Below are 27,922 nucleotides of genomic sequence, written 5' to 3'. Positions count from 1 at the left end.
ATCTCATGTAATGTAGCTGCAGGTGTCCTAAGGGAACTGAGTCTGGTTCCCTGCTTTACCAGTGACAATAGAAAGTGATCTCCATCGGTCTCACGTTTTTCCATCAGAAGTACCATCCTTGAAGAAAACCAGAAATAATAAATTTGAGTTAGTGTAGTGCCAGTGAATCCTGGGAAGTGAAGGAAATGATGTAAAATTGGTAAGCTCTGTGTAGCATTGTTATCCTTTTCTGACCTGCCAGTTCTTCGTACTCCTGTGGACAGAAGCTGCCAAGAGGGGGAGACAGAGCAGTTCTGCAGCCACATCATCTCCTGCCTCGTTCATAGGTTAGACTTTTAAAGTTCAGAGATGAGGACTTTTTTTAAACATGGATTAGCTGCATAATTATGAAGTTCTGGTTATCCAGTCATCATATTGGTTATCCACCACCTTATCTGGACAAGTCTGTGCTTTGATTATTAATGTTTATTACTGCAGTGCTGGTGGTCCAAGGATATCAGAGGGAAGCAGTAATACAGGGCATTACATAGGAAGAAAATTTATTTATTTATTCTTCATTACTCTGATCAAGATATTTAGGAAAAGTGTAGGTGCTTTTGGCATACATCCCTCATCCTGTATTTGCAACTAAGAGGACTGATGTGATAAAAATCTTGATACTATTTCTCTATGTTCCTCCCTGTAGTTTTTATGATTCTGATTAGCAGAGGTGTCTCTCCCTAAAAATCTCCTTTTGGTTTACCTTAACATTGGGTATCTGTATTTCATGATGCAGCATACCCCTATGTGTACTTAGTGTACCCCCACTTGTTCTAAATTGTAGGCCTTCTTTCCATTCATGAAATTTTGGTACTGTCTGATCAGGGGGCTATCAGTATTTGTTTTATTTTTTCCCCTCTGTATTTATATTTTTAGGTGACATGTAAAAATCCTTTGGAGAGATCTAATCTTTGACAATCTTACTCTGATCTGATTCTGTGCATAATAAAATTGTTTTAGTTGGAAAAGACCTGTAAGATCATCAGGTCTGACTGTTAACTTAGCACCGCCATGTCTATCATTAAAAGATATCCCTAAGTGCCACATCTACACATCTTTTAAATACCTCTAGGGATGGTGACTCAACCACTACCCTGAGCAGCCTGTTTCAGTGCCTGAAAACCCTTTCAGTGAAGAATTTTTTTCCCTAATATCCAATCTAAACCTCCCCTTGTGCAACTTGACCGTTTCCTCTTGTTCTGTCACTTGTGAGTTGGGAGAAGAGACCAACACCCACCTCACTCCATCCTCCTTTCAGGCAGCTGTAGAGAGCCATAAGGTTCCCCCTCAGGCTCATTTTCTTTGGGCTAAACAACCACCATTCCCTCAGACACTCCTCTCCAGACCCTTTACCAGCTTTGTTGCCCTTCTCTGGACATGTTTCAGCACCTCAATCTCTTCCTTGTAGTGAGGAGCCCCAAACTGATCACAGTACTTGACCTGCAGCCTCACCAGAGCTGAGTACAGTGGCACCATCACTTTCCCTGGTCCTGCTGGCCACACTGTATCTGATGCAGGCCAGGATGCTGTTGGCCTTCTTGGCTGCCTGGCCACACCACTAGCTCATATTCAGACAGGTGTCAGTCAACATCCCAAGGTTCCTTTCCACCAAGTGCAGGACCTGTCACTTTGCCTTGTTGACTGTCATACAGCTGGCCTTGGCCCATCCATCTAAGCCTGTCCAGATCCCACTGTGGAGCCTTCCTACCTTCAGGCAGATCTGCATTCCCTCCCAACTTAGTATCATCTGCAAACTTACTGAGGGTGTACTTAATCTCCTTGTACAGATAGTGGGATTTTTGTCAGCGTGGCTTTTGATTTTCAATCCTGTGATTAGTATCTAAGGACAATTTGCAGTCATGCCATAAAGCCGAAAGTTGATTTTTCGTATGTCATTCACATCGGTTCTTAAACACTTCCTTAAGATTTTATCCTTGTATCAGTTGTCTTATTCTGGGGACTTCTACAGGTGTTTCCTCATTTTTAAGCAGTGTAACTGTTTTGTAGTTTTGGTATGTATTTATCCAGGAAATGAGATGGTTAAGTGCTTTGAAATATGTGCATTCTAAGTTCATACTGACTTGAAGAAATGGTTAGCTTTGTATTATCATATGCATCACTAAATATGCAGTTTTGTGATGCATTTCATAGACTTTGACATCATAACTTGGGGTTTGATTGTTTATTTTAACTGCTAAACTGGAATATAAGCTTGTAATAAATAGTCATAAGGAATAATAAAGGTTTATAAAGAAAAGAGAGGATAAATTCTCATCTTCTGAAGTTCCCCTTCTTCCAGGGTTTAAGGAGAATTCTTGTTTCAAAATTGTATGTAATTTTCATCTTGAGAATGCACGTCCTAGATGTTTCTTAAAATTCATGACAGATTAACTTCCAGCTTCACAGTTTTAGTTGCAGCTCTTACGGAAAGCATAGGGCCAAAGATGTAAGAGGCAAACTGAACTAGAAGTTTTGTCGTTATTAGGTAGCTCATAAATAGTTGAAATATTTTTTTCAGATGGGAATCTATACATTTTAAATATCTTTCTCCTGCAAGTATCAATATAGTTTCTAATCTAATGAATGACTATGAAAAGATCTGCATCTCATTTCTACAGGGGATATCTTAACTTGGCAAGATTGTTTGCTATGGGGCATGGAGCTTAGGGGTTTTTGTATCCTACTTTACAATAATTAGAGAGGCTTTTTTTAAAGTTTAGAGTCTAATCTCAGTATTTCAGAGTAAGGAATTCTGAAAAATAAAATTTTTTTAATTTTGTTTTTTTAGGGTACCCTTGAAAGTGGAACAAGCAAACAATGCTCGTGATGCCTTGGCTAAAACAGTTTATAGCCATCTGTTTGACCATGTAGTGAACAGGGTAAACCGGTGTTTTCCATTTGAGTCGTCTTCTTTCTTCATTGGAGTTCTAGATATAGCTGGATTTGGTAAGTATACTTCAAAAAAATCTCCCTAATTTTGTATTATTGCCTCTAGAGTTTCAGTGATAAATTCTGTAATGAAGAGTGGGATGGTGATGGTTGGGATGGGTTACACAGGTTTAAGAAGACAGCAAGAGAGCAGATGAAGCCTCATTTTCCTGAGATACAGGAATGTAGAGGAGATCTGGAGCCTCTCCCCATGACCTAATAACACTAACAAGCATTAGTGTGAAACCAGGCATCTTTGTAAGGGTTTCAGCTTCCTGTAGTGTCTATATAGACACAACTTTTGAAGGAGTAAAAGTTTGAAATGGAGTCTTACTATGACCACCCACTAAAACCAGGGAAGATACTGCATGTGCCTACTGTTTCCCCATCCAGCCCTCAGAAGATCACTTCATGAGCTTCTTCATACAGGCAGATGAAGTCTGAATTCAGATACTGTTTCCTGGAGGATGGATAGTTCTGCTACAGAACTGGATGTTGGCTCACGGTTACTCCTTAGAAGTGGTAGTTCCAGTAAAACTTTTCTCTTTTTTGGCTCACTGGGGTTCAGAATAGGGTGTGTTTTCTGGTGTGCTCTAGCTCTTCCAAGGTGGTCTAAGAAAAGGGAAAAAGGGAACCTTTGGTTTTTAAGTCTTTAGCCATGATATCGTGTTCCAGCCTGTTGTAACATGGATGCATGAGGGAGCTGTACAGGTACAGTTTCACTGTTCAATAGCATGTTTCTTTGGTTTGCTGCCAGATATAACTGTGTTATCTTAGAAATATGATTTGCTGCCATTTTTTTACATCTGTCTTGTGTGCAAAATGAAAATCTGTAAAATTGTTTATTTTAATCAAAAAACAACATATGGGTCTGAAGACATCTTTAAATATTATCACCATGAAGCTTCCCCTATTTACTGTGTAAGACAAATGTGATACATGGTTGACTGTAGAAGTTTGAATTCTTTTTTTCAGAATACTTTGAACACAACAGTTTTGAACAATTCTGTATTAACTACTGTAATGAAAAACTGCAGCAGTTTTTTAACGAAAGGATTCTGAAAGAGGTATGTTACATTTAATGCTATATTTGGGGAGTTATTTTTTAGTAAAGTGACACTTAAAGTAGCACTGCTTTCCATATGATTGCACATTGGGCTTAGATTAAAAAAAAAAATTCAATGTTAAAAATTTTTTTTACTGCTGTTTGAGATCTGGTTGTGCCAGAAGTAAATACTGCATTTTGAAAACCAACAATCTCTTCTATTTTTTTACCATTCATTAAAATAAGACATGCAGATACTGGACAGTATCTCAGATCTACTGGGAATGTCTAATTGCATGGGCATATCATTAAGGAGGTGAAGTTAGAATATATTAAACTGTGGAAGGAAATTCTAAAATATGTGTTGACTCATGCTGTATTTAAAAATGTCTCCATGGTTATTTAAATAAACATTTTTTATGAGTGAAAAAAAATACATAGTGAGAGGTGTTTTTTCTCCTTTCAATTTATGTCTTCTTTTTAGGAACAAGAACTCTACCAAAAGGAAGGCCTGGGGGTTAATGAAGTGCGCTATGTGGATAATCAGGATTGTATAGGTAGGTACTTAATGAAATGCCAAGCTGTGTGTTAGTGTTGTGGGGGAAAGGGTTTCAAGCAAAATGGGAAAATATGTATAGAACTAATAATTTTATGCTTTTAATGACAGTTAAAACCTTGTGGATTCTTTCAGCTTTGTACAACATTCTAGTTCTGGTGGTAGTAGAGATGTGTTGCCCTACATTGTGTAAAAACTGCAGCTGGGACTTGTGAATTTCCTGGGCATTTTCCTAGAAGACTGATTAGAACACCTAAGCAGGATAAATAAAATACACAATGGTGTGAGGCTGTCTGTGGAAAAATATTCAATTAATAAAAAAAATGTCACCCCATTCCCTCCTTTTTTTGAGCCAATGGTCAAAGAAACAAACTGTAGGCGACAAGTTGTAGATGTTACAGCTGCTTTTAGTCTTCCACAGATTGGGACACCAGAAGTTTAGGATAATTATGTTGTTTTGCTTGGGCTTTTCCCCTCTGCATTCAACTTGTGTTCTCCAAATTGCTGTGTTGTGAACAGAAGTTCACCTGGCTTTTGCATTTACTGTAATTTTACAGATTACTAGCCAGTCCTGACTGAGCAGAGGATTCAGAGTGACAGAATTCAAAATCCATTGCAAAATATCTGGTTTTCTGATTTTCTGTAACTGCTTAAAGAAGTTTTCACTTTGTCAGATAGGCCTGTACAGTCACTAAATCTGACTTAAGACAAATCTTGTGAAGCAAACCTGTCAGTCATCTTGTGAAAAGGCAAGGTCTCTGTCTGACTCATACTGGGAAAATGGGTCAAGTTGTAGGGAGTATTGCCAAGTTGTTGACTTCCTAACATAGAAAAGGTTTGGGCAGCTTACCTAAGAATACAATTAGGGTCATGAGCCCTCTTTCTGCTCCAACAAACATCAGACACCCCATCACAGATTTGATGTTTTTCATTGTAACAGTTGTTGTTAGGTAAATTAATACAATTACTGCTTAGTTAAACCACAGCTTGTATGCCTTTTTTCTGTAGTTACACAGACAGGAGAAAAGTATTTTCTACTGCTTTTTGAAGTGACTAGGAAAAATAATATTGATTTCTGTTGAAACATTATTTTCTCTAAGGTGTTGGACCAGGCTCGTAACTGCAATTAACATGCAGAAATATTAACTATCACAAAAGAGAGGAATGTTATGTTGACATGGACAATGTTTAACACTTAGAAGAATATTAGAAACAGTCACTTATTAGTATGTTAGAATGCTTTGGTGGAATGGTAGTCCATTCCATCAGTTAGCTGAATCAGTTAATTCAGATTTTATAAGCATGATTTTTTGTACCAGGGCTGTCCTTGTGTTTTAGAGCATCATAGCATTTACAGTCTGGTAAGAGTAGGCATTGTTGCAGTACAAGCATTAGTCATTTTCTTTCCACAGGAAAAAATGTAGATAGTAAAAAATTCTCTTACAAGAACAGTTTCATAGATAATACAGTAAAGTTTTAAAGCTGCAAAATTCCCGTGTCCAGTAGTTTTAAGAGCATAAATTTCTATGTCAGCTTTCAAAGAGTTCTTTTATGTATGTAAAAGGTCAAGGCAGTGAACTTGTAAAAAATTGTGAAAACATCACTGTATTCCTAAGTAATCTGCCTTTCTTAAAGCAAATGCATTTCATTTTTCTCTCTGGATCCTGTTGTGAATGGAAGCTGACACGTGGTGAAATATGGATGAAAAAGATTAAAAAAAAGCCCTAAAACCAAGATGAGAAATTACCCCCTTAAAGACCTGTGGTTATACCACAGAAACATTTCAGCACCTTTAGATAGCCAAATTCAACTTGAGACTCAAATAAAAAATGCAAATAATCCATGTGTGATCTTTTTTTCCCTGTGTTCCTTGTTTTGAGCTTTGTATGTATAGAATATTAAATAAATCAACAATTGAGATATATAGAATTAATTTGTAATGACTTTTTGTATTTTGTATTAACAGCTGTTTCTACAGTTATAAAGAATCCAATCCAGTAGCATTTTAAACTTGTAATGTTCAGTTCTGATATGAGGCTATATATCCCATTTTTTATAAACTTTTTTTTTTATTAATAGATTTGATTGAAGCAAAATTAATAGGTGTGCTGGATATTTTGGATGAAGAAAATCGTCTTCCCCAACCAAGTGATCAGCATTTTACTTCAGTTGTGCACCAAAAACACAAGGACCATTTCAGACTGTCTGTAGGTTCTTTTCTGCTGTCTGTCTTGTTTTAATAAAGCAGTTCCTGGAACAGTTGATAGTAACACTTAAATTTAATGAAAACCTTTCCTAAGAAATCTCAGTCTGCTCAATCCATATTATTTTGTTAAGACCAAGCTTGTTTTTTAGGCTTGTTGAAAAGTTCACTTAAGGCTTAAGTCTTCTAGCAGTTCTAATATCCTGCTGAAACTAAAGCCATATTCTTCACTTCCATTTGAAATTTGTTAACATGTAATGTATGAAAAAAGAATACAAAACACATTGTAATTTAAATTGTTTCATATCAGATGAGGTATTTTGTTTTTAATTTCAAAAACTGCTTGCTTTGGAGAATATCTGATATGGAGTGTCTAGCTAGCACTCCAGAGATGAAAATAAGGAACACACAAGAAAACCTTTTTATTTAAAGAAAAAAAATTTTATTTCAAGAAAAGCCTTATTGCAATTTTTGTACATTACTTCTTTCTGGGGAGGAAGGGGCAGGGAGGAGAAAGTTCCCTGCTGAAAAAATGCAAGCAAAGGGAGCTGAGTAAAATTGCCATCCATTTACATTTTGTTTAGTTTTCACTTAGTCTTGCCTGATTGCTCTGCAATTACACATGTTCCTTTGTATGTATATGATCATCCAGGAGCTTGGCTTTTAAAGTACACCACCTAAAACCATATTTTAAGCTTTATCTAATTCATAGCCAGTAATCGGCTGTACTATGAATGGTATATGAATTGTTGATTAAAGGCAAATTGGCTGGTATTGGTAATCCTGGTGACTTTTATTTAAATGTGAGGTATCTAAGGGTGTGAACAAGAATGAAAATAGGTTTCTGGAATATCTTGGTTTGAACAGGAGTAGTAGTGGTCATAAGAATTGTACTGTAGGAAATGTAATTTTTAACACCTAGTGTTCTTGGCAGAATCATAGTGACTATTAAGAGTAAACTTTTTCTCGCATTCCAGATTTTTTTTTTTTTTTTTTGTAACTTAACCTTTTAATTCCAGATTCCCAGAAAGTCTAAATTGGCTGTTCACAGAAATATAAGAGATGATGAAGGCTTTATTATCCGACATTTTGCGGGAGCAGTATGCTATGAGACGGTAATTTTACTTCTGCAACACTATTTTGGTTATGCTTTTGTAGTACTTTTCTGTTTTTCGGTGCAGATAGGTTAAATAACATTTCCTTTCATCATCAGAGAAATTCAAAAGTTGATCTATCTTAGCTTTGAAACTCATGTGGTGAGTGTGTTACAGAATTGGTAGTTTCTTTTACAAGTTGTTTTGGCTTTTTATAAATATATAATGGTATCATGAGTCATGAGCCATTGTAAATCTTGCATCAACAGATACTTCCATCTTGGGGAGAGGAATGTACTACATGATATAGAAAGTGTTGATAGACTTAGAAGTAGCTTTCCTACACATGCTTATCCTTGTATGCAGTCACTGTTTATGTTACATATTTAAGTGATGTTACAATCAGTAAAGAATTTAGTTTCTCAGAACTCCCAAATGAGGATGTGCTGAGTGCTGGAAATGGAAGCAAGGAGGATAATTACTGACAAAAAGACAGCTGATCTCTTAAAAAGCACTAAACCTTACCTTGAATTTCATTATTTCAACAACATCCTTCAAATTTTTGCATATCTTTTCTCTCTGTAGTGTTTTGTCTGTCCAGTTGGAAGTTATTTGAATTAGCGTAAGAATATTTATCCCACATGTTCTTGCTGATTTTTCAATTAAGTTTATAACTGTTATCTTTAATTTTCTTTTCAAGTAACTGGGGCAGTGAAATAAATGTGCTATTATTTCCTGGGTTGTCTTTTCAGATGCAATTTGTGGAAAAGAACAATGATGCTTTGCACATGTCCCTCGAATCTCTTCTGTGTGAATCCAAGGACAAGTTTGTTCGACAGCTGTTTGAATCTAACACTAACAACAACAAGGATCCCAAACAAAAAGCTGGGAAGCTTAGTTTCATCAGTGTGGGAAACAAATTCAAGGTAACATAATATAGCAGAGAATCTTACTTTAGAATCATGAAACCATAGAATGCTTTGGGTTGAAAGGAACCTTAAAAGTCACCTAGTTCCAACCCTCTGCATGGGCAGGGACACCTTCCACTGGACCAGCTTGCTCAAAGCCCCATCCAACCTGGCCTTGAACACTTCCAGGGAGGGGGCATCCACACCTTCTCTGGGCAACCAGTTCCAGTGTCTCACCACCTTCACACTAAAGAATTTCTTCCTAATATCTAATCTAAGTTCATTCTCTTCCAGTTTGAAACTTTTTGCCTCAACACTAAATATCCTTATAAAAAGTCCCTTTCAGCTTTCCTGTAGCCCCCTCTATTGTAACCTATCTCACTTTTAAGCTATCTGAAATAATGAGAACCTGAGGATGGAAGAACTAGCAGTAACTTGAGATTCATACAAAGAAAATTTTGTTAAATAGCCAGTTTTCTATTGAATTATAAGAAAGCAGTACATTCAAGCTACTTGCAATGCAATGCATTTCTGTCAAAAAGCTGTTTCATAGTGGTAGTTACAGGGATTATGCAGTAATTTTAAAGCCAGATGGAAGTCTTTATTCAAAAGGTTTGAAGCCTTGAGAACTAGGTTTTGATTCTGTAGAATTTAAGGGGTTCTAAATGTGACAAGAGGTATTCCATCCTGTCTCAATTATGCATTCTAGAAGATGTATCAATTGGATACAGTTTGCCGTCCTCAAAATTCAATACCTAACCTAACCACTGTTTTTCCTCTACTTAAATACAGTCATGGCTTTCACAGAAAGATGTTCATTGTGCTGAATATTTCCTTTCTCAATAACTGAATCTGATGCTTCTCCTCATTTTCTCCTTTCTTCTGCTTGTAAAGCTGATCGTCAAACCTTGTCTTCTCCAAATGTTTTCTACATGCTTTTCTCACTCAGCGGTTTTATTTTAGCTGGACTATTCCAGCTCAGCATGGCTAGAAAGAGAACAATAGGGGAATTATGAGATGAAAAGCAGGCACAACCGTTGGCTGCAGGTAAATTTATCGGTCTCATGGATTTTTTTGTTGGTAGAGCTGCTGCAGTTTCAGCAAGAGCTCTTTTCAGCGCATCTGGGCCAGATCCAATGAAGGATTTGTATGCCTTCAAGTCAAGTGCTGCAGCATTTTTGTTGTGCTACCTCACCAAGGGTACCTAAAACCACACATCACATTCGTATCGAGACTCCTTAGTCAGACCCTGGTGAAAGCAGGCATCTCACACAATCCAAAAACCTTCTTGTGAAGTGTGGTGCTGCCAATAGCAGAAAAGTGTTTCTGTGTGGAATCAGGACTGCAAGATAAATTCCTTCTTGCAGAATCATATCTTGTGGCAAGTGTTTAGAATTATTCTCTTAAGAACGCAGGGGTTGAAGCAATGGGAAGGATGTGGTGGCAGCACTTGCTATTTGTATACCAACAGCATTCTGCTTCATGTCTAAACTGCATTTCTGTTTTATGCCTGCTGTATTAGAGCACTTTTCTGACAGTTTGACATAAGGGATTCTCCTTATGCCCTTCTGAAGATGGGTTGTTACGTAGTCAGAAATTCAATTATGGTGGGCCCAGGAAAACAGGAGACAAATCCTGACATGTAAGGTAGTGATTTTGGTGTTTAACTGGGTACTGGACAGCCTGCTCTCTTGAGTTTTATTCTGACAGGTTTTTCCACCTCTTTCTTATTAAAGAGCAATTGTAGAACTTAATGGTAACAATTGGTTTAATATAAAATGCATAGTCAGGAGGCAGACTGAACAAATGGATAAGCCATCTCCTGAGCAAGCCCCTCAACCATGAGTCTCTTGTAGGTTAAGCTCTGATCCATTGTTTTTTATAACTGCACTTTCAAAATTAAACCAACTGTTGGGATCTTTGAGATGATAACTTTCTTCCATCTGATTTCTCAACTCTTCTTGGATTTAGCACCCCACATTGAGTAGGTGTGGACATATGAATGATACTGTTATCCAATGAGGGCTGAAGGAAAAATTGAGGCATATTTAAACAACTAAGCAATTGAGTGGGGAACTTTTTGGACTGATTTTTGGACTTTGGTGTTCATCTCTGCACCGAGGTCATGACTAAAGTCTTCTTTGGATCTGGCCCATCGATCTATAATTCTTTCAGTGTTTTTAAGTTTCATGGCATTTTGAATGTATGTGTTACTCCCAGTAATTCATTCCTAGAGACAACATCTGCTGCTGATGAACACTAATAGCCTTTAAAATTTCACTTCAGATAACACGAAATAAGGTCTATTATCTTAGTAGAAATTTCATGTCTTTAAGAATTACTATTGCATCATTACATCAGCAAGTCTCAAATTGTTCTAATTTCATAAATTATTAGATAATGTTGTAGGGACTTCTCTATATGAAATCTTTCACACATCCCTTCCTTATAATTAATTAAAACTAATTCACATAAGCCAGTTGAGGAAATAATGATTAATTTAGTTCATCAGATCTACTGAAGAATCTTTGGGATAATTTTACTTTAATTTAGTCATGATGGATTAACTAGTCATAATTCAAAGGGCAGAAATTTTAGCAATATGTTTTATTCATTTAATAATTTCATTAGTGAAATTTACCTGAGAATGGCTCTGGCTTATTTGTTATGAAATCACAGAGTATAAGGAAGGGGTATTTTTCCTCTGGCACAAATGTCTTTTGTTGAAAGAAATTAGGCTGTTCCCTCCAAAACTTAGAATTTCTAACTTGAGATGGTATATAAAGATGGTAGATATAAAGAGTACACATAATTAAGAACTTAGCAGGAGGTTATTAGTGTTTGTCATGCCTCTTGTGACACTCTGTCTTTATTTCTAACCATATTCATAAGTTTAAAAAAACCATACCAGTTAGATCCAGTGGAAGAGGAACTGGCATCTGTAGTTGTCACATATTACCCATACAAATCAATTTTCTTGGATTCAAAATAATGGAAAGATATAGTTAAAAAAAAAACTGTCAAAAGTCAGATCCTTCAGATTTGGTTCCAGTACAGAAAGTGAGGAATATGTTAGGACACACAGAATTTTGGTTTATTTCAGTCTATATACTTAATGCTTAAACTAGAAAGGTTGGCAGAGCAGTAATCTAGGTGGTAAAATGCATGAATATGTAAAGTATAACTGTTTTCCTCATGAGGGTCTGGAATATTTCAAGTCTCTTCCAATTGCAGTCAATAGCAACTGTAACTCAGTTTCCCTGATAGCCTCAAGTCTGTCTACTTCACTACTTCACACCAAATAATCATAGGGCTAATCTTTTCTCATCATATGTTTAAATCTAGCCTCAGTAGATGTGATTTTAAAGTTACAGTCTGTTGTTGTCAACACAGAATTAAAAATTTGGAAGTTCGGAATTAAAAATATATTATGCAAGTTCATTCACCAAAATGTTGACTTGGCCTCAAAACCACCAGGAAAACCCTGAGCATATGAGTTTTTAATGTTAAGTACTTGATATACAAATGAATACCTATTATAGATTAAATTTGGGCTTTCAGAAATATTCAGTGTGTTATTCTAAAATTATTGCTGATCAGTCTCGTTTTCTTTAATTTTATTACATAGCCACTATTTCCTTTATTTTCCCAAATAAGCTTGCACTTGTTTTATAACTATGTTGCAGTAAGTAACTAGTTCATACATTGTTCTTGTACAATTAAACACGAGTTATTTCCTCCAGACCATTCATGCACACTTGCATGACTTTGTCTATTAAAATTCTGTGAATGTTTGATTGATCAGTTCTGTCTGAAGTACTAACAATGAACTTGCATGCAGTGCTGCTATGCCACTATTCTGTCTGTGCATTTCTGTAGTTGTCTTGGTAAGACTCTTGAAATATGTGTTTTCTTTTACAGACTCAGTTAAATTTGCTTCTTGAGAAGCTTCACAGTACTGTAAGTATATATAAAGATGCAGTTTCATAATTTTCAGACGTAATTTTAAGAAGCAGTCACTGATTATCCTAACAATATGGGTTACAATACATGTGAGAATTATTTGCTTTGGAGTTTGGAGACATATGGTGCTTCTGATATGTCTTGTTGTGCAGGTGATGATTGTTGAGTTTCTTGAAAAAAATAGCAAACATGAATGAATGAAAGTTACACAGTTTGAGTAAACAATATAAGATCTGTCAGGGCTGCGTTGTCCTTTTTTGTCACTACTTTCCTACTCATCGGTTATCATTGGTGATTAATTTGCGTAAGGCTTAGAAATGTTATTTAGAAGTAAGGCAGATAATTTATTAATAATTTCTGATTTCAGATTCCATAAAGCTGTTGAAAATAAGTTTCATTTCATCTTCTTGATAGGCTTTAAAAGTACATATGGTCAAAGAACTTGGCTTGCCTAATGAGTATTTGCTAATTTAGCTGATGTAATTTGATAGTTTGTGGAACTCTCCATGTAGTTCAACATCCCTGTATTTTTAGAACTTGTTCTTGTAGGAACACATTCTTGTTTCTCATCACTGCATGTTCTAGCCAGTTCTAGATGGGAGGTTATGTTCTATCAAAAAAAAAGGACATGGGATGGGTACTGGAGTGTAGACAATGTGAAGATTTTACTTTACTCATGAGGCTGGTTTGCAGGAAAGATAATCTGTTTGACAAAAAACACTCTGGAACTGAGACCCAGTTCAAGAAAAAAAGTTATATGGCCAGGCTTACTGTGCTGAGTTTAGCTAACCCATAACTGAGGATGTTCTGTTAATGTAAAGCTTCCTTGGCAGGTGCTCTTTCAATTTCAGCTGAGAGAATGAGAAAGAGAGAAATACTGCAAACCAGGAGAAATGTTATATTTTCTCAGTCCCAATTTTGTTTTAGTTTATAAGGTAGGTTACCATGAGGTCTTGCCTGTCATAGGAAAATCTGAATAATTGGATGATGTTTTGAAGAAAATGTCATCCTTAATGAATATGAAATGATCAGAGAAAAAGCAGTCATTGAAATTGTAGAAATAGCACATCTGGAGCAGAATGGCACAACATGGTTGAAGGGAGAGTACAGCTATGGGCCAAAAGAAATTGTAAGAAGTAGAAGTTAGAAGAAAGGAAGGTCAGGTTCATCTGGCACGATTCCAGTGTCAGGAGTCTGGTAGCCTGTTCACTTATGTGAACTCAGGAGGGCTGAGGCATTTAGGTGATTTGGCTGTGCAAAATAATGAGAGTAGCAGAATCTGGACTGCTAAATGGTAATTAGATTATACAAATAATACGAACTGTTCAGTGAAAACTTGAAAGTTGAGGACCCAACTGATTGCTTTAGTATTGATTTCAGTTACATCAAGACCAAGGCTAGAGAGCAAAAAAAAAAAAAAATGAAACATGAGAGAAAAACAATGTATTTCTCTTATAAAATACTATTATTTTCTATCTTTTCTTTTTCCCCATCCGTAATTCTTAAATGACTAACTCTTCTTTCAGGGGGTTTAAAAATGTGCTGAGTATGCTAACTTCTTGTTTTGGTCATAGGGGTCTAGCTTTATTCGCTGTATCAAACCTAATTTAAAGATGACAAGTCACCATTTTGAAGGAGGGCAAATTCTCTCTCAGCTTCAGTGTTCAGGTAATGCAAGCTTCTAGTATTTTTCTGTTTATTACTCTGGGCATTATAGATGGACCTAAGTTTGAAATGTGTGAGGTGGAAGCAGTATTTCCTTGCTTGAACTGTTGTTTTCTAGAAGGTAGCTTATTTAATATTTTCTAAAATTTAGCTTTTTTATGCCTTATGAACAGTTATTTAGATTCTTAGTACCTTAGCTCTTGTTTTAATCAATAGATCCCTAGAAATTATTCATGTTAGCAGCTGTAAGGTATCTTCTTCACAGGAAGAGTCGACCTAATTTCTGTTGACTGTTTCCATGTATTATAATGAAATTTTAGACACCAGATGCGTATGTAAGAAGCCATGTAGCCCTATATCCATACATAAATTTAGATTTCCTGACCTGGACCTGAATTCCATCTCTTTCTGTTGCCCCCCAGTGTTGACAAGGCAGCAGTTCAGTCCAGACATACAATTGCAAAGTTTTACAGTAGTCTTACAACCTCACATTTCCACATGTGCTTACTTGAGCAACAGTCAGTGAAGCTTAATCTAGTAAAATGAAGTTATAAAATACAATGTTAAAGAAAACAAGATGTAATGCTATAAAATATTTTTTTAAAAATAAGGTCTTAATGTAAATAAATAAAATTTCCATTGAAAGCAAATATGCAAAAGGTATGTTTAGAGGCAGCAAACAAGTTAAGGGCTATCTTAAAAATGCAGAATGTGTTTATAGGGTTAGGTAAAGCAGAAGACAAAAACAGGCATGGCCTGGGTTACTTGAAGTAATTTAAACCTTTTATTGACTGCATCTGTACTTTACTGTTGTTGCAGTAAAAATCTAGTAACAGTATTCAACATGTTAAAATTACAGTTTAGCAGATTGTACCTAGTGCTGCAAGTACATGAAATGTTCTAGCATTGCATATGTGTGTGACACTGCACCTGTACATCTCACAAATATTTCTAATATGATGAAAATAAATGTCTGGCCAGACATCGTTGGGTTTTTTTTTATTTTATTGGTCAGTTGGTTGGTTGTTTTTTTGTTTGTAATAGTCTGGGGGTTTTTTTTGGAGGGGGGTTGTGTGTTTGGGGTTTTGTTTTTGTTTTTGTTTTTTTTTGTTGAATGTCAGGTCTGCTAGAAAGAAAAAAAATAGAAGAAATACTAGAAAAAAATCTTTTGTGTGATTGGGCGTTATTTACCCCTCAGACAAGGAAAAAGAACTATAGGCTTTTCTTATCTGTTCAGTATTAAGTTTTTGTGAATGATTGCATGATCAAGGCATGGTAGGGACAGTATCAAGTCTCAGCTGAATTTTGTTGATTAGTCTCTCAACAAAGTCTTCGATGCTTATGTCATGAACATCTAGTTAGCATAAAAATCACTGCTTCATTTGCAGTTTACTCAGAACAAATTATGCTCTTGTGTTTCTATAAATCTAGGAATGGTGTCTGTTCTGGATTTGATGCAAGGTGGTTTCCCTTCACGAGCTTCGTTTCATGAACTATATAATATGTACAAAAAATACTTGCCTGAAAAATTGGCTCGACTGGATCCTAGGCTTTTCTGCAAGGTAAGAAAGAAATTAGTTCTTCTATATAATCCAGGACTGAAAATGTATTGTGGGTTTTTTGGTGGGGGGAGGTTGAATTTTATTTTTTTTTTGTGTATGTGGTTTTTTTGTTTGGTTTTTTTTGTTTGTTTTTTAAGGAGGCAGAATATAATCCCAAGTGTTTTGTGTTTCAGGCACTGTTTAAAGCCTTGGGACTGAATGAAGTTGATTACAAATTTGGGCTGACCAAGGTGTTTTTTAGACCTGGCAAGGTAATTTTTCTCTTAGAGTTAGTGAATGTCAATCTTAGAATAATTTAGGTTGAAAGGGATCTCTGAAGGTGACATTGTTCAAGACATTGCTAAAAGTGTGACCAATTTAAATAAAGTTGCCCAGAATTTTTTATAAACACAGTTTACTTTCTGTGAAAGAAATCGATATTAACAGAGGTATAATTGGATTACAGTCTTATTGCTATTGCTGCTGTATTCCTGATGAAAATTCTGTATTCCTAGATGTTTTACCAGTCACTTAAGACTTATATTGACTATTAAAAGGAAAAAGTCATGGTGAACAAAAAAAATGTTTTCTAGTCAAATCAGTTTATGGCTGAAATCTCTTTCTGTGAATGTGAGCATCGCTGCTGCTATGGAGAGAAAGAAGATGAAATAGGGAGCTGTTCTGATTAGAAAGGAAAATCATTGTACTCCCAGAAGAATTTTCTTACTGTGATAAGTATCAAAAAGCAGAAGTGCACAATTTTCAGAAAAGTTTGCTTTTAGTTCGATACTTAGTTGGATACAAAGCTTAAAAATTCCAAACTGCTTTCAGGGATTTATTTTTTCCCAGATACAGAATTAGAAATGTCTTGAAGTCGTAGAAGGCCAGGCGTTCAGGATGTATGCTTAATAATTAATGTTTTTTTAATTTTAGCAATAAAATTTTTAGTAATTATATATGCTGGAATAATTCAAAATGTTAAGTGTTGAACCTTAATTCAAGAAACACAAGTAGTCATTTCTGCTATCATTAAAGAATGCTAAAAACATTTTACCTTTTTTATCCAACATACTTTATAATAATAATAATGTCTGACACTGCCTGTTTTCCTAATTTATAAAACTTTTTTTAAAATTATTTAGTTTGCAGAGTTTGATCAGATAATGAAGTCTGATCCAGATCACTTGGCAGAGTTAGTTAAACGAGTGAATCGCTGGCTTATCTGCAGTCGTTGGAAAAAAGTTCAATGGTGCTCACTCTCAGTGATTAAATGTATGTATTTTATATTTTATAAATCAAAATGCTTGTTTAAAATATAGCAAAGCAATTATTATCTCCTTGAAATGTTGCTAAGGACATGTGTAGCAGATGGTTACATACTATAGTAATTGCTTTCAAGGTTAGTGAGATTTTTTTTTTTTTTTCCAATGCACTGTATGAGGCACATGCAGGGGGGCTTAGAGCAGAGGTTTATGAAAATGGGACATAAAGCCCATCACCAGTCTCCTGTGTCCAGTCTGCATGGGTGCTTACTGAAGTTTGGGTAAACACTTAATCAAAAATAGCTAATACTCACAGGTCTTGAGGGGGAGAGACTTCTACATCATCAGGAAGCAACAGAGCTTCAACTCTCAGCTGACAACATAGAGTCTTTTAGTTCTGGGAAGTCCCTGCACAGAAGTTGTCATCTCTGGCCAGAAACTGTGTGTTTGAAAGCACTGACATGAATTGTGGGGCAATCTCCACTCCAGCATTTGCTGTTGATGAGCAAATAAGTGCCTGTCACTATTGATAATGCAGTTTCTAAGTGCTTGGCCTGCCCAGCTTGCTTTGCAGAGTAGAAACGAGGCCATGTAGATTGGAGATGGGTGCTTGTGGGTTGCTTCAATGAAGGTATCTGGGAGATGGGGGGAGGTCTGATGCAGGTTGTCAGGGATCTGTAATAACACAGAGGGTGGAAAACATACAATAGGATGGGTAAGAAAACCATGGGGGCCTTGTGCCCTGTGGCTTGTGCATTTGGGACACCTACTGATCAGATACCATTTGGTGTTGTTTATGCTGGGGAAAATTCAGAATTTGTGAATTCTTACCATTTAGATTTCAGGCATCAGAAATTATAGCACTAAAGTAATGTTTTTTGACCTAGAAATTTATGCTGTTTAGTCTGCTTTTCAGAAAGGTAGAACAGAAGGTCTGTTCCTGTGTCCAAAAGGTAGAAATACAGGGAAATAATGACATGCCTTTTTTCATCGTTTTGTGGGAAATTAGAAACCAGTTTTATCTCAAGAATAAGAAATAGATACATGTAATAGAAATAGATACATGCAAAGCAGAGTGCCTCTTTGTGATGGCCCAAGTACAGTAGTTACAGAATCACAGAATCATAGAATCATTAAGGTTGGAAAAGACCCCTAAGATCAAGTCCAACCAAAAATCCCCCACCACCGTGGCCACTAAATAAATATCACTGTATTGACAAACCATGTGCTTAGCTAATGATGAAAGGTAGTGTGGATCCTTAGGCATCTATGCTTCCTCTAGTAGCTATGTAAGCACTGCATTTGTTGTTGCATATCTGGGCTACCAAGCATGCATGCTTGTGCCTGTGCCTTGACATGACCTCCGGGGGAGGTTTAGGTTGGACATTAGCAAGAATTTATTTACTGAGAGGGTGATCAGATATTGGAATGGGCTGCCCAGGGAAGTGGTGGATTCTGCATCCCTGGAGATATTTAAAAAGAGACTGGATGTGGCACTCAGTGCCAGGGTCTGGTAACTGCAGCGGTAGTGGATCAAGGGTTGGACTTGATGATCTCTGAGGTCCCTTCCAACCCAGCCAATTCTATGATTCTATGATTAATCCCTGTCTAGCTTGTCTCTTGGTCCCGATAATTGGAGTCTTTAGATAAAGACTATTATTGAAGAACAATAGCTGGAGGTGTTGTTTCATGTCCTTTCATTTCAGTATAGCAGAGAAATGCTCAGCAAGGTTGCAGCCACATTATTATCTCCAGCAGATGCTGGCAACTTGATTACTCTTCAGCACCCATCTTAGACCTCAAGCTGAGCATTTCCTGCCTGCCAGATGAGGTGACTGTTCACTGAGGTGACTGATGTTGGTGATTCTGGAGGCAGGGGAGGGGGGCACACATGAGTGCTCTTAATTCTTCCTCTTTGTTTTGGGTGGGACCTTCTATGCCTAGCTCAGGATTGTGAATTCTGTTGCCTGCTTTGTCTTAAGTATTGAGGTCCTGGTACAGACCTAGCTCCCAAGCACATGTATTCTACATATACTTTTGAGCCCTTTGAGTATGTGAGTAATACAGGAGTTGTTTTAAATTGTTTAAACCATTGAAACCCAGTATCTTCTGTGTGTTTACAGTGAAAAATAAGATAAAATATCGAGCCAGTGCCTGCATTAAAATACAAAAGACCATTCGTATGTGGCTTTGCAAGAGGAAGCACAAACCACGGTAAGGCGATTATTCCTTGGTTGAAAAAAAAGGATTTTTAATATTTTCTTGTGAAAGTAAAGAGGAGATCTACTGTGCTTAAGTAAATACATCTGAAGTCATAGAATGAGACAAAGTACGACTCAAACAGGCTTTGAAATGTGCTACATTTCTCCTCTCTTTACCAAGGGTAAATAGTCTAAATCTGGACCTTTCTTAAGAGATGTTTGTTTAGCTCTTTATTTTTAAAATCCTTCAGTGACATGCTGCCTATTAGAAATCCCTAGTTAAGTGTCTCTGAATGAAATTTAAGATCATTAATTTTTGTCCTTTACACATGCACATGTTCCTTTATAGACCCCTTTTTTATCTTAAAAATAATTGTGTGTTCTGTCTGTCGTGTCTCCTCTTGAAATTAAGTAATCCCACTAGCTTTAATCTGACTGCATGAAATACTGATGGAAAGAACACTTTGGTCACTAAGGTCTGCTGACACCTTTTTGTTCTTTGATAGAGAGCCAGCTCTCTGCTCTTTAATAGCAGGGTCCTATAAAATGATTTTTTTACACTCTTTGATAGTTATGTTTTACTTTGTAGCCTGGCATTTCTGACCATATCTCTATTTTTGAACTCTTTTTTACTTGTCTTTAATGATTTGATTTAGTTTCCACTTTCTCTGTTTTCCTGATTCCAAGTTCAATGATTTCTTTCTAGGAAGACTGTCTTTACAGAGTTGTAACTCGAACATGCGGCCTTCAGTATTGGTTTTTAAAAAGATACAATTTTTCCTGGACTCATCTTTCTGACAGCCTTTTTTTTTTTTTTTTTTTCCCTGTGAGGTCTAATAATGGGGTTCCCTGCTGTATAGTTAAATTTTACCTGATTCAGTCCCATTATTGCTTTTTGAGTAGCTGGCACATTTCAACCTTTATCCACTCTAGTCAAAATCCTCTGGTGATTACTAATGATTTGTTATTGAAAATAAACCAAACAACCATATTAATTCTCAAAACAAAAAATATATTTTTCCATTTTGAGTCACCATCTGCTAATCAGTTTTAATTAAGTTTGCAAAAAGCTCCGTTGCTTAGTTACTTCATGTGATAATGTTTGAATTTCAAAAAAATAGTGTAAGCTTTATCAGTAGGCATATCTTTTCATCCTGAATCTACCTCTTTAATGTGAGTGATTAGTTTAAAAGATACCATCTTGTGAAAACATATCAAGATACAAATAAACTATCTCACCTTCACAGCATTGATGGCCTGATAAAAGTTCGTACTCTGAAGAAGAGACTTGATAAATTTAATGAAGTAGTAAGTGCTCTGAAGGAGGGGAAGGCAGAGACAAGCAAGCAGGTCAAGGAGCTGGAGCGTTCTATTGATGCTTCAATGACCAAAATTAAGGTATGAAATGATCAGAGAAGTTAAGTTTCTTTTACTAGAATCTTTAAAAAAAACATAACATAAAGTATAATACTTATTTTTATTGACAGTAAAGACATATTAATAGAGTTCTTATTTTCAGACACACTGGGTAGATCTTGTCTAAAATTATTTGTGAATGCATTGAAGTAGATCCTAAAATTATGTGCAAATGCCCAGACTTGAGTATTATTATCTGTGTTTCTAAATTGGCACTGGAGAATTTAAAGCAAAAATGCATGTTAATATCGTGAGATGAGTGTTGTTAATAATTTCCTTGTTGGTTTTATTATTGGAATAAGGTTATATTAGCCATGTTTTAAACTAATCAGGTCTCAAATGTTATTTTATCACATTTATCACAGTGAAGAGATTTGTATTCCAATTACTAAGGTTTTTTTTCCGTTGGTGGTAAAGATAAATCATCTTGCGGATTATTCTTCAGGGTCTATAGTTCTCAGTTTCTTGTCACAAAAACACACAGGCAAAATGCAGTACACTGGAATTTATTAGAAAAAAAAAATAGTGTTGAATTTTTGTTCCATGCAATCTTAGAGCTTTCTTAGCATATTGTATTAAGATTTTTCTATTAAAAATCGAAGTTGAGAAAATTATGAACTTAACCTGTCTATTTAAGTTGTCCCTTCCAATAAAAGTAAGATAATCTGATTATCATGATCATACACCCTCAGAAATGGTCAGCAAACACCCCATGTTGCATTTTTCATTAATGTACATCACTTTGATTTGACACTGAAATGTTTTAAGCATTTTCAACCTGATATTTGCTACTAATACTTTTTTAAAAAAAGTTAGTCCCAAGACCATGCAGTACTTGTTCTGAGTTTTTGCATACATAGTAAAAGAAACTATTCTGTGCTATGACATAAAAGGCAGAGCTGTAAGTAACCAGTGTAAATGCTAAGAACATGACAAAAAATGCACATAGGAGGCCCCATCTTGGCCTGGTAAGAATTACTGCAAAGTTCAACATCTGAAGGCATGTTTTAAACAAAAAGTTGTGTTTAGTATCAGTGATAAATTGGACATAACTTTGTGTGTTTTAAATGAAAGAGGAGAGTAATGGATTCCCAGGATTTTAAAAAGGAAGGGAGGGATGTGCTCAGGCTCCCTCACCCTGAAGCATTCGTATAATTTAATTATACTGCTAAATGTTCTCATTTTACTTTGTATTTTTTTCAATATACATTTCTAAAAAGTGAAATACAGGTGTATAAGACTATAATCCCCTCTTACTACTTCAATGTGCAGACCACTATCATGACTAGGGAACAGATCCAGAAGGAGTATGATGCTCTAGTGAGAAGCTCAGAGCAGCTCCTGAGTTCACTGCAGAAAAAGAAACAGCAAGAGGAGGAAGCAGAGCGGCTACGACGCATCCAGGAGGAAATGGAAAAAGAAAGAAAGAGACGTGATGAGGAAGAGCAGAAACGAAGGAAGGAGGAAGAGGAAAGACGTCTGTGAGTCTTGAATTAGTTGCTGGTTATACAATGAGAAGAAAATAAGAAAGGCAATTTAATGAGGGGTTTTTAAAAAAAATCCTGTGCTTAAAGAAAGTCACCTGGATTATCCTTCCGGAGTGCTACACAGTGTTAAAACATTTCCTTTCCCAGTGATTTTTAAGGCAAATGTAATCAGAACAGAGTATGGAAGAAATTACATGATGCAGTTGGAAATAGGCACTTGAAAAGTTTCTTGAATTTACATACAATGGTCCTATCATCAGGACTCTGCTGACTTCTGGTTAACTATTCAGTTTTATGAAAGCTGCTTTCCTATCTCTTGTTCACTTGCATCGTAATAACATTTTCATTTCCTCCTTCTTTATAATAGAAAATCTGAGATTGAGGCAAAGAGAAAACAGGGAGAGGAAGAGAGAAAAAAGAGGGAAGAGGAAGAAAAGCGTATTCAGGCAAGTGTTTTAGCTGCGTGGGATGTTTTGAGAATTTTGTTGTTGAGTTTTGTTTTTTTTTTCATTCTATTTTTTAAATTTGTTTCTTTTTTAACTCTTTTATAGCTGGGGTTCTCCACTGAGTTTAATGGCTTCATGTTATTAATACTGTTGCTTTAGTAGTAAATGTAAGGCAAAAAGCATGATTAGGGCACCCAAAGACAAGCCACCTAGTTCTAGTCTACATCCAAGTTCAGGTCTGGTGAGTAGAGGTGCATTTGCAAAAGGATCTTTTAATTTATTTTATTTATTTAATTTATTTTAATTTATTTATTTGTTTTAAGTTATTTAATTGATTTTAAAGTTGAAAATACTAAACATGCATACTAAACATGTCCTAGTTTAGTCTTTGCAGTTACTTCAGGTGTTTTATGCCAGGCAGGTTTGGCACTCCTTTACTGAAGTCACATCTGAACTCAGGCTGTGTCATGTACCAATTTAATTGTAAACACTTTGAGAATATTGGTAATAATGAGAGGATACAGGACTGTCTCCAGTAGCCTCTTTGACTACATTCTTGGGGAATAAATGCATGTAGTTCAAATCAGAATTTTTTTCCTGTATCTTGTTCCTGGAGTTGGCCTGGCTTTTTTATCCTAGAAATGTTACTCATTTCTATCACCTTACCCTCATTCTTGATAAACAAGGTACTAGAACTAACAGGGAAATTATAGCCTAGCTGTGATGAAAAATTAATCTGGCTATTTGGTCCAGCACTTGTATCAGAATAATAAACACTAACAGCTTGCAGAAGTTAAACATAAAAAGGGGAATCTGCTATTTGGCTAGTCTCTAAATCATTGGTTGGAGACCATTGCAGATTTGCCTAGTGTTTTCTGAGAAATTCATGGAATAAGTTTCCATTCAGGGACATTCTGAATGTATTAAATTATGTGCATTGAGGAAGCAAAATGTGCTGCCAGGCTTAAAAACTTGGTTTGCCAGCACTATAAGCATCTCCAAGGATTGCCTTTATTTATGTTTCTTTGTTTCTGAGATGTGGATATCTGCAGTGCAGAATGTAGTTTACAGAAATGCTTTGGATGCAAAGCAGATAATGCAAGGCAGAAGGGTATTTCTTTCTTCTACATGCACTTAATTAGTCATCACCTTTCCTTCTAGTGGTTGTTACTATAAGCTAATCTAAAATGGGATTCATAGGATATTGTCACTGGTGTTACAGTGCTGCTTCAGTGGTGAAAATTCATGATGAATGGGAAGTGACTTTGACTTTTGGGCACCAAGGAAGGCACTGAAAGGAATTGGACTTTCAGAACTATGAATTTGATGGTCACATTTTACTTGCTGTGTATGCAAGACCTTTTGTTAAATAGTGATGGTAGACTGAAATTGTTTTAGTTTTGTTCTGCAGGAGCAGTATATCTGGATTGTTTCTGCATTGCAGTAAGGTGGAATTTTACCATTTCCTTAAGTTCAAAGCCAGATCAGGTCCACAGAGGACTGGTGTGCTCCTCTTGATCCCTTTTCAAAATGAACCATTGTTCTATATGCAAAGCAATGCCTGCTGCAAAGTCTTACTATGCCAAATGTAGAATATCAGGGTAGTATTGTGTTAGTGCTATGGAGAGGTAACCATATTGCTCTGTATCCTCTGAGCTCTAGTGATTCTGGAACTTTTTCTAATAGCTAACAAAATGCTTCACGAGTTTTTAAAAGAAGGAATAATTGGCACTTTAATTTGAAGAAGTAATATGAGTGGTAGACAGTAATGATTTGAAAAACTTTGTGAAAAATGAGATGCAATCTGTAACTGGTTTGGGGTTTTTTTGGTCAAACTAAATACTGAAGTACTGAATACTAGTATTTGTTTCAGTTCTGTAAATTGTGCATGTTCTGAAAGCTACTACTTGGCAAATCTTTCTAATCATTTCCTTATGTGACATACTGGTTTTGATTGGGTAAGGCTGATATAAGGGTTAAGGTAGAATGCTTGTTTAAAGAAGCTGTGAGTGCTTAGGGATAGTCATAACCCTATAAGGGAAAAATATTTGCTTAGCTGATAACCACAACAACCTTGAGATAAGGAGGCAGAACATACTGGGCCTTAAAGATAAAAACTACTCATGTCAGCAGTATCCTGACTGAAGAAAAGTGCATGCCCAAGGAAGAAGAGGTGAAAAGTTCATTCTAGAGGAAGACTCTTACTTCATCCTGGCGACCCTCCGTTGCGACCACCAGGAGGCACTGCGCAGGCCTCAAGAGGAGGGACTTGGTTATTGAAACTAATTATAAAAATAATGAGATTTCCTGAAATTCTCCACCCTGCCTAATGAATATGTATGATTATTGGCAATAAGTTGGTGCCTGTGAGAAGCCAGTGGTGTGCACGTTTGTGGCGGAGCGATTCCCCATGCACCCGGCGCTGAGTAAACGTAACTCTCTGTAACTTTACGAGTTGTAGAGTTTTTGTTCTGCAAGTGAAGGCTAACGGTGTGTTTTTATGAAACAGGCTGAAATTGAGGCTCAGCTTGCTAGAGAACGAGAAGAGGAAACCCAGCACCAGGCAGTGCTTGAGCAGGAACGTCGTGATCATGAACTTGCAATGAGAATTGCCCAGAGTGAGGCAGAACTCATCAGTGATGAGGCTCAGCTTGATTTAGGATTGCGCAGGTATGGGGTTAAGCAGTTAAATTTCTCTCTCTCTCTCTCTCTCTCTCTCTCTCTCTTTTTTTTTTTTTTTTCCCCAATTTATTTTTATTCTTCCTATCCTGATCCCCTTGAGAAGACTGTGATCCTGGCTTCATGTATCTTTCTGTTAATTAAATGAACCCTTTAAGTCAGCATATTGGATTATTTTTTTATTTTTCAAATTAACTTGTGAAATTTTGTTAGAAATAGTTCGCTTTTGCTTAAAGACTTTCCCCATTTTTCATCTTGATACATCAGTAATTTTGTAGGTGCTTGTGAATACGACTGCAGTTCTCTTTTTCTTTTTGAGTTTTGGCAAGGATACTAACCAATTAAAGTTGTGATTTTTATGACTGAAAGTAGTGAATGGAATTTCTGGATTGGTAAGTAGCAATAAAATATGCCCTTTCTGGTACTTGATGGTTCTAGTAGTATAGTGTGAATTTGTGTGTCTTTTTTTTTTTTAACAGGAAGCCCTCATTGAATGCAGAAATAGTAATTTCTGTGTCCTGAGTGGTAACTTATTTAAAGTGGAATTACTATATTTAATATAGATGGGTCTGAAAAGTAAATGTGGTCTTAAATATTTGTTTTGATAAAACTTGTTAGACAAGAAGTGCTTGACTTTTGTTATACACATCCACACAGCCTGTAGAGCAAGAGCTTTTAATGTGTAAAGAGTGATGTCTTGGAAACAACTTAGAAGTTGCAGTTGAAGTGGAACGTATCAGTCAAATTGCATAATGGGACCAATAAACATGATCACATCATTGGTGACTTCACTAGTGCTACTTTATTTACTATGTTGTTGTTGAAAGAAGGGATGTAAGAAAATTCCATGGAATGTCAAGCTTCCAGATGAGTTATCTTTGCTACTCAGATTTTAACTAGGTATATACTTTTTTTTTACTATATGCTAATGTGAGATAGCAGGTAATTTTTTTTCATGCACAGTATTTTTAGACATTTCTACCTTAATTATTGTGGTTTTGCCTTTGGTTACACAATAGCTGTCATATTGTCTCAGATAAGACATTAGCATGCCCAGTTACTTGTCCAAGTGCTTTACAGATAGCATTTTGGAAGCTTTCTTACTTTCCAAGTTTTTTGGTGCAATACTCTGAAGGTAAACCCAAAATCACTCTTGTGTTACAACCTGGAAAACTACTTAAATATGAGAGGAAGCATTAGGCAAGAAAGACTTAGGGAAGTCAATAACTTTTCTGTCAGTGAAATCTCTTACTGATCTTCATAGTGTTTCTTTCTGCTCATGGGTTATCCTGGTGTTTATATTCCTTGAGTAGCCCCAGAATTGATGAACTAACTATCCTGATAGTTGTGACTGCCAGTTTCTTTCAGCTGTGTAGCAATCAAGAGAAGAATGAAGACTTTTTACTTTGATTGGAAAGTGCAGAATGAACAAATTAGCAGGGTTATGTAAATCCTATACTGAACAAGACAATAAATAAATTTAGAAAAAAGTAGTAGATTTTTCTGCTTATAGGAGAATTCTTTTTAGCTCGTTAGATTTTTTTTTTTTTAATTTCAGTTTCTTAGTTCTACTTCAATAGTTTTGAGCATGTTCAAGAATTGTAGAAAATTCTTCTGATTTCACCTTTGATTTAATTTTGTTTAGATCTATTTAAAAAAAAGCAAACCTAAAACCTTCTCCAGAGTATCTTCTACTGAAATCCAAGGGTAGATTTCCACACATCTGCAGGAATTGTTTTAAAGATAGAAACTGTGGGAATTCCCTGAAATGAAAACTAGGTACTGGTCTGGAGAAAACATGTAATTTAATAATTTAAACAAATTCTTAGGATTTATGTCAATTGATACCTTACTAGAGTTTAAGGAATTTATATTCTGCCATTCTGGCTTCAAGAATTGCATGTTACCATGTACACTGAAAATCACTGTAACTTTTATGTATTCTTATTTCCCTTTTCTGTTAAGTTTTGCTGCAGTAAGACAAAGCTTGTATTATTCCATAATGAATCTGTGCAGTATACTGGTTCTACAGTGTTTTCACACAATTTGTAAACCATCTTTTCATTATTACACATTGGCATGAATAATAGGGTATTTTCCATTCTGCTCTACTACCTGTGAAGTGAAAATAGTAAGAACAGGGGGATTTTTATGGGCCACTTTGAAGGAACTTTTCATTTTGGCTCAATTTGAAGGCCATGTGATACTAATGTGATACTTAGGTGTTGTCATATTTGAAAATGAATACCCTCTGCTTTATTTCTTTTCTCCTCAATATCTTAGTGCCTTCACCATTAGTTTTCATAGATTCAGAAATATTAGTAATTTCTTTGAGAAAAAAACGTGCTCCTTTCAAAGAGGAAAAGTTGTTTGTTCTGGCAGTAGGTCCATCATACTTATTGGTGCTTATTCTGGGATGGATGTGCTGGACCTCTGCTAGCTTCATTCAGTTTTATTACTTACTCAGTAATAAGGGACTTTCTGCACCT

The 27,922-nt window shown here is 36.0% G+C and overlaps 1 protein-coding gene across 5 annotated transcripts in view; it reads left to right on the top strand.

Moving 5' to 3' along the window:
• Nucleotides 1-27,922, top strand: part of MYO6 (myosin VI) — a 108,602-nt gene that overhangs the window by 67,344 nt on the left and 13,336 nt on the right. For all 5 annotated transcript variants that reach the window (XM_071741513.1, XM_071741508.1, XM_071741512.1 and 2 more), the window contains 16 exons: nucleotides 2,828-2,985; nucleotides 3,943-4,034; nucleotides 4,497-4,569; nucleotides 6,648-6,775; nucleotides 7,791-7,886; nucleotides 8,618-8,791; nucleotides 12,695-12,733; nucleotides 14,311-14,404; nucleotides 15,833-15,963; nucleotides 16,137-16,214; nucleotides 17,085-17,214; nucleotides 19,328-19,418; nucleotides 20,653-20,803; nucleotides 22,094-22,302; nucleotides 22,676-22,754; nucleotides 25,264-25,424. In XM_071741513.1, the coding sequence (XP_071597614.1) occupies nucleotides 2,828-2,985; nucleotides 3,943-4,034; nucleotides 4,497-4,569; nucleotides 6,648-6,775; nucleotides 7,791-7,886; nucleotides 8,618-8,791; nucleotides 12,695-12,733; nucleotides 14,311-14,404; nucleotides 15,833-15,963; nucleotides 16,137-16,214; nucleotides 17,085-17,214; nucleotides 19,328-19,418; nucleotides 20,653-20,803; nucleotides 22,094-22,302; nucleotides 22,676-22,754; nucleotides 25,264-25,424 (1,884 nt within the window). The remainder of the gene's footprint in view (nucleotides 1-2,827; nucleotides 2,986-3,942; nucleotides 4,035-4,496; nucleotides 4,570-6,647; nucleotides 6,776-7,790; nucleotides 7,887-8,617; nucleotides 8,792-12,694; nucleotides 12,734-14,310; nucleotides 14,405-15,832; nucleotides 15,964-16,136; nucleotides 16,215-17,084; nucleotides 17,215-19,327; nucleotides 19,419-20,652; nucleotides 20,804-22,093; nucleotides 22,303-22,675; nucleotides 22,755-25,263; nucleotides 25,425-27,922) is intronic.

This window comes from Heliangelus exortis, chromosome 3 (genome assembly GCF_036169615.1).
Source record: "Heliangelus exortis chromosome 3, bHelExo1.hap1, whole genome shotgun sequence".
NCBI classification, from domain to species: Eukaryota; Metazoa; Chordata; class Aves; order Apodiformes; family Trochilidae; genus Heliangelus; species Heliangelus exortis.
This window is presented reverse-complemented; position numbering and strand designations above follow the sequence as displayed.